The sequence below is a fragment of the Trifolium pratense genome, linkage group LG2, assembly GCF_020283565.1.
Source record: "Trifolium pratense cultivar HEN17-A07 linkage group LG2, ARS_RC_1.1, whole genome shotgun sequence".
Lineage (NCBI taxonomy): Eukaryota > Viridiplantae > Streptophyta > Magnoliopsida > Fabales > Fabaceae > Trifolium > Trifolium pratense.
The window spans coordinates 36,373,329-36,383,040 of NC_060060.1; the positions used below are offsets into that span (position 1 = coordinate 36,373,329).

The 9,712-nt window shown below is 32.6% G+C and overlaps 1 protein-coding gene across 3 annotated transcripts; it reads right to left on the bottom strand.

The window, feature by feature from the left end:
- Positions 1 to 1,883: 1,883 nt before the first annotated feature.
- LOC123905879 (E3 ubiquitin-protein ligase XBAT32) lies at positions 1,884 to 9,193 on the bottom strand. Of its 3 annotated transcripts, none has more exons than XM_045955656.1 (12): positions 8,654 to 9,193; positions 8,430 to 8,561; positions 7,842 to 8,294; positions 7,678 to 7,737; positions 7,165 to 7,236; positions 6,902 to 7,071; positions 6,646 to 6,806; positions 5,831 to 5,889; positions 5,676 to 5,722; positions 4,945 to 5,085; positions 3,836 to 3,927; positions 1,884 to 2,668 (listed from the first exon to the last, which is right to left on the bottom strand). In XM_045955656.1, exons 3-12 carry the CDS (start codon positions 8,034 to 8,036, stop codon positions 2,115 to 2,117), a joined length of 1,551 nt encoding a protein of 516 aa, XP_045811612.1. In that variant the 5' UTR covers positions 8,037 to 8,294; positions 8,430 to 8,561; positions 8,654 to 9,193; the 3' UTR covers positions 1,884 to 2,114. The 3 variants fall into 3 exon arrangements, with proteins under 3 accessions (XP_045811612.1, XP_045811611.1, XP_045811613.1); XM_045955655.1 differs by having other exon boundaries at positions 8,430 to 8,569; positions 8,654 to 9,182; XM_045955657.1 differs by having other exon boundaries at positions 7,842 to 8,569; positions 8,654 to 9,127.
- Between the last annotated feature and the right edge of the window lie 519 nt (positions 9,194 to 9,712).

Sequence of the window (9,712 nt, forward strand, 5' to 3'; positions counted from 1 at the left end):
GTATGTTTGAGATTGAACTTTTGAAGCTTGTGACGGAAGAATTGATTGCATTGCAGACAGAGGCAGAGGCAGAAGCAGAGAGAGGTCCCATACTGTGTGTTTCCTTTTCTTGGAAATTCGAGTCCCCATGCTTGTTTTCTTTCTTTGTTTATTTTATTTTCTTCATACTAGAGTAACTAGGATATGCATGCTTTTTAATTTACGTGACTAAGGAGGTAAAAGATTAGATTTAAAAGGACAGAAGAGTAGAGAAAAAGGCAGATAAAATTGTTAAGTCACATTGCTTGTCATTACATACTACTGCTTCTTCTGTACTTTATCCCTTCTTTCTTCTCTCAAATCAGTCGCCATTCTTCTCATTCAAATCAACATGACTTCTCCCTGCCCAAAACATAAACACACAGACCATTTTCTTTTTTCTTTCTTTTTTATTTATTTATTTATTATATAGTAAAGGTTTAGCAACAAAAATTACACTTATTAACCATTCAAAATATGCATTTCCAACTTATTAAATGTCTATTTAACATTTTACTACTACTATTACATCTCGAATAAACTATTAATTTGATCTTTAAACTTTTAAACTATTTCTCTTTAATTTAATTCCGGAACTATTAAAATATACTAAGGGACTAGTTATTTCCAAGGTGCTAATTATTTAATTATTTTTTCTCAATGTGTGACTAAATTAAGTATTCAAATATTTGTGACCAAACAAGTATTTTTTTGGATTTTAACCCTATTGTTTCAGGAAAAGGGCTCTCGTAATTTAAAAGTCCGATCGTGAGATAAGTAAAATTTGATAAAAAATTATTCTCATAAAAAATCAAACTCAAATTCTCTCGAACAATTCGTCATCGGAAAACTCATTAAACAAGTACTATTTTTTTATTTATCTTGTGTTCAAACTCTAAATTACTAGGCTAATATAGTAAAATGAACTTTAAACTTGTATATTTTATCTTTTTAAAATATAAAAATATTATTTTTTAATGTAAAATTTACTTTTTTTTTTAATTTTTTTTTTTTTAAATAGTACTACTTCCGAAGCACCGGTTAGAATAACCAAAGAGATAAAATAAAACCCCCATATAAAATAGCAACATTTTTGGAATATTAGTAGGCGGTAGGCCCTTCCCATACCCTCTCATTGCACTAAATAAAGAAAAATCTAATAATAAATAATAGATCAACTACATCCATCTACTCTTCGTGCAACTTCACTTGCCTATTTATAACACATTCATTCATACTCTCATATCATATCATATCATATCATAGCATTTGTCTATCTATATTAGACTCATTCTCCATCCATCCATACTTGTCACTTCTTTAACTCAATATGCTTTCCATACCAACTGCTCAAGAATCTCTCTCAAATGCCATCAAGCATCTCCAACTATTATCTGATCTGTGTCTGATTAGATTCATTGGTTTTCACTGTATCAAATGGAGGAGGTAGGGTTTTCATGGCGATATCCTAACTGAGCTTTGTTCCTTCTTTATTTTTCTTTATTTTTTCTTGACCTTTCTTTATTTTTTCTTGACCTTGCAAGGCTTGTTCATTTATAATGGATGAACAAAAATATCTTATTTCCCCCTCACCTTGTCAACCACTCCCATTCTCTTTATCTTTACCTATTCCTCCTGAGCTTAGTTTGATCTTGTAACAAGTTTAGATTTCTCTGTAACCATGGTTGTTACATGACCATGTATGAAATTTATGTATAAATATATTTCCTTTTTGAACCTCTTCTCTCTATAATGTATGTTATCTCTTGTTATGCTTCTGCATATGAACATTATTGTATAATAATATAATGTAATGAACAGGAAAAAGTGAAAGAAAAAAGAAGAAAAAAAAAACCAGAACAATGTACACATGAAAGGAGTACTATGATTAATACAAACTTGTTGCCAAAACAAGGGATTGCTTGTTCAACAATTGTGATGTTATTTACAAGCTAATATATAATTTGTCAACAGTGTATGATACTCTCATGAATATAAATTTTATAACTTAGATGAATATGATACTGCTTTTATATATTTGTGTGATGATAAAATGAAAAGCATAAAAATGTCAAAAAAAGAAGGAATATAATTAATCAGCATCCACTTCCAGTAGAAACAGATTGATTGAGTGAACAAAACCAAGATGATTTCCTTCTCTCAGATTGAGAACTTGATCTTCCAAAACCAGAACCAGAAGAACCAGAACATCTTGTCAAATGGTTCCTCAAGTTTCTACTCACACTTGTGCAAGGAACCAATGAAGGAGTGACATCAGCTCCCAAACAAAGACTAGAGTTGATTCTGAAAGAAGAGAATTGACAACTCAATGAACGAAATTTTCTTGAAGGGGAAGAAGAAGTTTTGGATACACGTGAAGATGTTGGTTTGCAAAATGGTGTTGTGATGTCATTGGAATCACCAAGTACTTCACTTGAACACGTGCAAAATGATGTTAAGGACAAGTTTGTTGTTGTCCTTTGCATTACTTTTGGTAGTGGTCTTGTGTGTGGAAGTTTAACAAATGAGACTATGCCATGGCGACAGAGAGGACATGCAATTGAACCTGGGGGACCATGTTTGCTAGTTGAAGCTGAGTTTGTAGAACAAAGGTACAATGCACATTGTGTGCAGAATTCATGATCACAACCTGCAGCATTATAAGATCATATGCATCAAATTTTATGCATTAGGCTACATTAATAGTAATTTCAGTCAAATTTTATGTACAACAAATTCCAATGTCAAGTGAAAGTACATGAGGCATTATCAGATATCAATTAGGTGATAAGAGTTTAATCTTTTAACCTTAGGACATTGTTCAAATTCTCTCGGAGGAGGACAGTTGTAAATTGGTCAAAAGTTAGTATTTGTTTTGTTTTAATTATTCTCACATATTTTAAAACATTAACAATGTTGGTTTAGCCAATGTTTGGTATACAGGTATCTCAGAATCACAGTAATCCACCGTGATTTTTCAAAAGCTACACTCTGTAGTTTCTGCAAAATCATGGTGGATTACCGTGATTCTGGCATAGTGATACCAAACATACACTTAGGACATTTTGAATGGACGGAAAGTCTAAAAAAGTAACATCGGTCCACTGCAAGTTTCGACATAATCACGGTGTCATCGTGCCAAAGAATTTTAGGTTCTAATAAGTGGCATAATTTTGCCAATAAAATACAAAGAGGTAGATGACAAAAGCATGGGTGTAAAATTACTACTAAAAGACCTATCATCAACATATAAAAATGACACCAAGACACGTTCATGGAAAATACAAACTGAGCAATGACTGGTGAGAAAAGGATATGACTGTGCAATAACTCCTTATGGAATCACTTGCAAAATACGTTTCTCTATGGCTCTATTCCTTTACCATTGATTCAAAAGTTGTCATTACCAACAGAGAAGCATAGTTAGGTTTTTTCCATTTGTTTTTGGTGTGTGAACATGTGTTGTCACACCATTACTTTTCAATTATTTGCTCTTATTATTTGACAGATTCATACCATTTGTAGAAAACATGACCAAGCCTGACCAATTACTTAATATATGTAACTAAATATATCAGTCAAAATGAAAAGACTTTTTTTTTTGGTGAATACAAAATGAAAAGACTAGATAATGTAAATAGGTCATTTTGATTTTTGTAGAATATCAACTTTGAATGTATTTTCTGGTAATGACACCAAGCTTCCTTAACATTGCAATTGATGCATATCAAAAGTTTAAGCATCTTAAAAGGCCAAATCATTTTCCATGTAAAAGCATCAATATCAGCATTGAGTGTAAAATAAAAGGGTGTTATACCTTCAACAGCGACCATACATTTCCTTTCCAAACAAACTGCACATGGATCTAAGCATATAGGTGCTAATTCACTTGTCCTCCATCCACATTCTCTGTTAAGGATGATAACAACATAAGCAAGAAGAGGGAAAGAACAATATTAGTAATCTTTGGAATACACAATGTTTGAGGCAGAGTAAAAGCCAACTTTAATGAAATCAAGTGTAGATGAAATCATATACCATATACTAACTTCACTCATTATTGTTAAGATAACTGCATGCAAATATTAAAAGTGTGTTTGCTTTCATTCATTGAGAAATTTGATAATCACAAGAAGCAAGCTAATTAATGGTACAAACGTGGTTTTAAATTGTGATTGCGGTTATGCTGCAAATATTTATATTCAGTAAAATGTAGGAAAATCTAACTGATGCCGGTTGCAGAGACTTCAAAATCTGCAATTTAAAATCATGGATCCAAAGGAAGATTGTCTGATACAACCCTTAGATTGAGTTTAACAAATATAGCCCTATTTGGTTTAAACTATAAATAAAAAAATCATAGCAGTTATGTGAATCCAATCTGATAGATATTCCATTTTAATGATGCTGATGAGGATGGAATTAAACATGCAATTAATTAGCAACAAATAGAATCCAATCTGATATCTATTCCAATTTAATGATGACGATGAGGATGGAATTAAACATGCAATAACGAACCTTAAAAATACTAAAATCATCTAGTTAGCAACAAATAGTTTGTTTGCTTTTGCGCTAGGAATCTCTCCAAATCATCTAGTTGGCAAAGACTATTTTGAAGATCTCTAACTCAACCAAATATGTATCATTGAATTTTAACACAAACTCTTTGATAATCAAGCTTGTCACCGTATTAAAAGTATAATCAGCTAAACCAACCTACTAGTTAAATTTAAATCAGGGCAGAGTTAACAAAGTCGTGGAAAGAAATGTCCTTATTAAAAAATCAAACCATGCTAATTTTTAGGAAATTTTTTTCACTTGGTTCTTCCTAAGGTTATTAATTTCAATTTCAATTTCAAAAGGTTATTAACTAATAGGAATAAATTGGTTTTATTTTTAGAGGACGGCTCTGAAAACACCTACCTAGCAATTTTCATAATGCTCATAATTGGGAGGGAGAGATATGGCGAAGGAAGAACTTGTAAATTTTCGGCTGGAGGTGATTTTAAGGTGTCCTCAAGCCAGCTTCTATGCCAGGAACGAGCAACCATCAAGGGAGTCCATCTTCAAAACAAAAATAAAGAGTGTAAACCAAACAATTTGACATCCATCTGAGATATATAGTGCTTGAGACGATAAAAATTTCTGTTTGCTTCATGTAAGTACAACAAAGCACCATACACAATCCATACATATAAACTGATAAAATTAAAGATAGTAATATAATGAGGATTACATCTAAACTTCAAGGTAAGCAATGCAATATTCCAATTAGTATTATCCAAGCGAGAAAAGGGATAAGAGTTTAAGGATAATTTTATAGCACATAAACCCTGGAACATGGATAAGCTGGGCTGGATCAAGAACATTGTGAAAAAATTAAACTCATGTTTCAGGTAAAGAGCCAAGTTAGATAAATACAGTTTCATAGTAACTTAAAAGACAAGGGAGGAATTAGTTTCCACAATTGTGCGCGGGAATACTTTGGTTTACCAAAAAAGAAAGACAAGGGGAAGGAAATTGTTTGGCACTTCTAGAAGATTAGGTTTCCTATGAACTAAATAAATCAAAATATCTATATCTTTACCATGTCAATATGCAAATAAGGTAACTTCATCACACACCAAACTTAACAAATCTGTATTGATACATACCCATTTGCATTCTCAGCAGTGAGACTAGCACCTTTGGCAATCAATAACTGAAACAAACAAATAATACACAATAAAAAATAAATAGAAATTCAAGATGAAGAGCAGCAATATACCCAACTAACTTTAACTTTGCATGTTCAACAAGATAAACATACTTGACAACATTGTGCATTTCCACCACATGCAGCATAATGAAGTGGAGTGCTACCAGAACCTGCAAGTAAGGATAGAAATCAGTTACTGGCGGCCAATACTTAGACCAAATCTCTTATGGAATATACGGAAATAAAATCTAGTCCAAATCTCCCTCCTAATAGAATTTAATAAACGTTTAATTCATACTTAGACCAATACTGCTGAGATTTAAAAGTAGATTAAAGTGGGAGAAACCCGCTGAGACACCAAGGCTGTGCTTAAGTAACATTAGACACGACGAAAACTTTGTGATGCAGATAATGAAATATGATGGAAATGTTTTGATTATTACTCCATGGTTCTTCAAGCTCATTTCAATGCTATAGAAAGGACAGATCAACAATTGTGGACCTAGAATTTAGTACATGTTTGGATTGGGGTGAGTTTGGCAGAAGCATGGTAGGACACCGTGATTTTAACAAAAGGTTTACTTTGGAGCTTCAACAAATCACCATGCCAGCATGATTTGGCCACAAACTCAACGCCAATCCGAACATGAGTTGCAGTTGAACTTCTACCACTACAAATTTTGTTGTGCCAAGTAATTATAAATTAAGTTTGTTATGAAGTTCAACCATGCACATCCTAAAATTTCTCTACAAACCAAATGTTGGACAATATCGATGATTCCAAATTATGCACATTTAGAAAAGAAAAATGAAGGAGGAACGGATATGGAAACAATTGACATATAGTAAGAATATAAATGCCGACTTTCCAAAGCAAATATTTGACATCACTTTATCATATGAACTAGGAGATGTTAAATAATTACCGATTAAATCAATAGTAGTTCCATCCTCTACGGTAACCTCGGACAAAGAAGCTCCCAAGTCCAAGAGCAACTGCACAGTTTCAACATGCCCATTCAATGCTGCCATATGCAGAGCAGTGATGCCTCCATCAGAAGTTTTGTTAATTACCTCGCAAATACCACTTTGTATGCAACCGTTCAAAGAAAAAATTAACTTACTGCAACAGTTTATAATGGATGATAACAAATTTACAATAGGACTTCTGAGTGGGAGTACCGTTGATCAAATTCTGTGATTGATTTGCGATCACCTGCTTGTAATATAGCCCAAAAGTTAGGAATGCTTGGTATATAGTCTGCTAGGAGTAGCCGAATGCACCGAGTATGGCCATTTAAAGCAGCCAAATGGAGGGCAGTACCTCCATTTAGGTAATCTGCTTTATGAATCTGCAGTCCAATTTAACAAACAACTCATTCAACCAATAATTTATCACATTGTTAATAAAATAGAACAAAATCGGTTTGCAGTAATGATCATACATTGGCTTTACAAATAATCAGAGTCTGAACCACCTCCCAGTGACCATGTTGGCAAGCTTGCATCAATGCAGTCTGTTAATGGTTTAAAATGTATAGTAAGTAAAAGAAATTTCTCTTTCCATAAATGAAATAAACCTGACGCTATTCATATTTCATATCCAAAACAACAAAAGTTTGAAGCATTTTAATATTAAAATTTACAGTTATAGACAATCAACAGCAGAGTTTGTGCTAGATCGAAGTTTTCAATCGCAGATCATGTAGAATAGCGGTTTGTTCAAATTCTGCTACACTATAGCCGCAAGTTTTACTAAATCGATATCGTTGAATTTGTATTAAATCGTATATCGCATAATAATAGCGATTTGTCCAAATTCCATTAGATATGGTGCTATAACCGCTATTTGACAACACTGCTAGATTGAGCTATAACTTTGCATTTATGTGACAATAAATGTAGGCAATTAAATTCAGGAATATAACATTGAAACAAAATAAGATTAGATTGCATACCTGACCACGATAATTCCTGAGATTAATATCAACGCCAGACTCAAGCAATAGATACACTATCTACATCAAAGCAAAAAAAAAAAACAACAGATATACTGAGTTGAGACAAATTGTGAAAAACACCATACAAGAAAATGAGGTACATTAAATTTTGAAGCATATACCTCATGGTGGCCATGAGCTGCAGAGTAATGCAAAGGAGAATTACGAACTCCAAATGTCGAATACCTTGCAAGTCGTGGATTATATTCCAATAAGGCCTTAGCCTCTTGAACATCACCATCTCTGGCTGCAGAAACTAATCTCTCCCCAGATGCAGAACATCCAAAAGAATTCCCAACTAGGCTTAGAAATCTCATATCCCTCAAATTAATTAATTAATCAAAACAACAATTAACTACAATCAGAAGGAAAAGGGGTCCTTGTCCTTCACAGTCACTGCCTTATCAAAAATTGCCTGACATAGAATCTTCAAACCTTAATCAATCCAAAAATCTTATATATATAGAATCCTTCATTCATTCATTCAATTCACCAAAGGAATTAATTGAAACTGCCAAAAACCACTATCACATGATCCTTAAACCTAGGCAACAGTTGAATTCCTGGGTCTCAAACTGCTCATTAAATATTAAAAAAACAAAAAATCAATCATTTGTAGTAATTTTTAAATTAAAAAAAAACGTGAATTTCAAGAAAACCAAATAATAGTATACTAAAAAAGCACAATTTTCAAAAGAAAATCTTTGTACCTTAAAAGAAGAATCTCTATTCTATTCCAAATTGATCAAGAGAATATCGTGCCCCTGACATGAAAATCTCAAGATTCCTTATAAAGAACTCAACTTTGACGAAAGGATGCAGCTCCCAATTGTTAAAAATTCCTAATTTCCTAATGCAGAATATAGAATTAATGATTACAACATTACATGGAAAGAAAAGAAGAAAAAAATGATTAAAAAAGAATCTGACTCACATGCTAAGTTATAAAATGATGAATTTGTTTGTTTGTTTTTCCCCTTCTTGAAAAAAGATAGATAGATTAGGAGAAGATTGGTGATTGAATTGAAACCACCTTCTCCATTGAGCTCAGGGATGGGAAAAAAAGAAAATGAATTACAACGAAGATGAAAATAAAAATGCTAAAATTGGAAAATAGCTAAAAATAAGGAGATGGATTAAAAATATGTGTGACAGATAGATGGTATATACAAGCGGCGGCAACAACAGAGAGAGAGAGAATCATATGATAAGAAGAAAGAGAAGAAGATGAAAAGGCGTTTTTGTTGTGAGCATGATTGGAATGTTAATAATTAAGAAAGAGAGAGTCAACTTCTTATTCTTAAGGTAGTAGTAGAATAGAAGCAGTTAGTTGTGTTGTTTCTGTCTTTGTCCCTTCTCTTTGCGAGAGAACACAAAAATTCATTTCATTTTCATTCCTTAGCGGAACGGAACATGTATACCTTGAGAAGCCACTCCTAGCTTAGGTAAAAAATCTAGGATGGTACCATCCTTCATTTTCATTGCACCGATTTATATTATTACATTATCATAACTAACACTAATTTGGACACAAAACTGATTCTTTCCACCACCGCTTAGATGGTACATATTTAATTAAGGCTTTAATTTGAAAAATAGTTCATAAAGATATTTTTGGTTTCACATTGATCCCTTAAAGAAAAAAGAGTCTGAATAAGTTCTTTGAAAAAAAAAATGTCTGTTAATCAGTTTGGTCCCTTAAAAAATGTTCGAGTAGGACCAAACTGATTAATGGAGATGTCTTTAAGGGACCCATTCAGATTTTTTTTTCTTTAAGGGATTTATTCGGACCTTTTTTTCTTTAAGGGCCCAATCTAAAACCAAAAATGTTTTTAAGAGATCATTTTACTAATTAAGCCTTTAATTAAAGATTCGCATAAATTCGGTTTATGTCTGGCATGTTAGTGTTGAAAATATTAGGGAAAATTTGTTATTTATTTAAGTCTCACAAGACTCGAGAAATTAACATTTGTAGTTGCACACGGAAGATATT

Bases quoted from the DNA above. Each gene is read 5' to 3' on its own strand.
- LOC123905879 (XM_045955656.1), bottom strand. From the start codon at position 8,036: ATGAGATTTCTAAGCCTAGTTGGGAATTCTTTTGGATGTTCTGCATCT. The intron at 7,738-7,841 runs GTATATGCTTCA...GCTTTGATGTAG, and splicing joins CAGCTCATGGCCACCATGAG to ATAGTGTATCTATTGCTTGA. The intron at 3,928-4,944 runs GTAGGTGTTTTC...CATCCTTAACAG, and splicing joins AGCATTATGAAAATTGCTAG to AGAATGTGGATGGAGGACAA.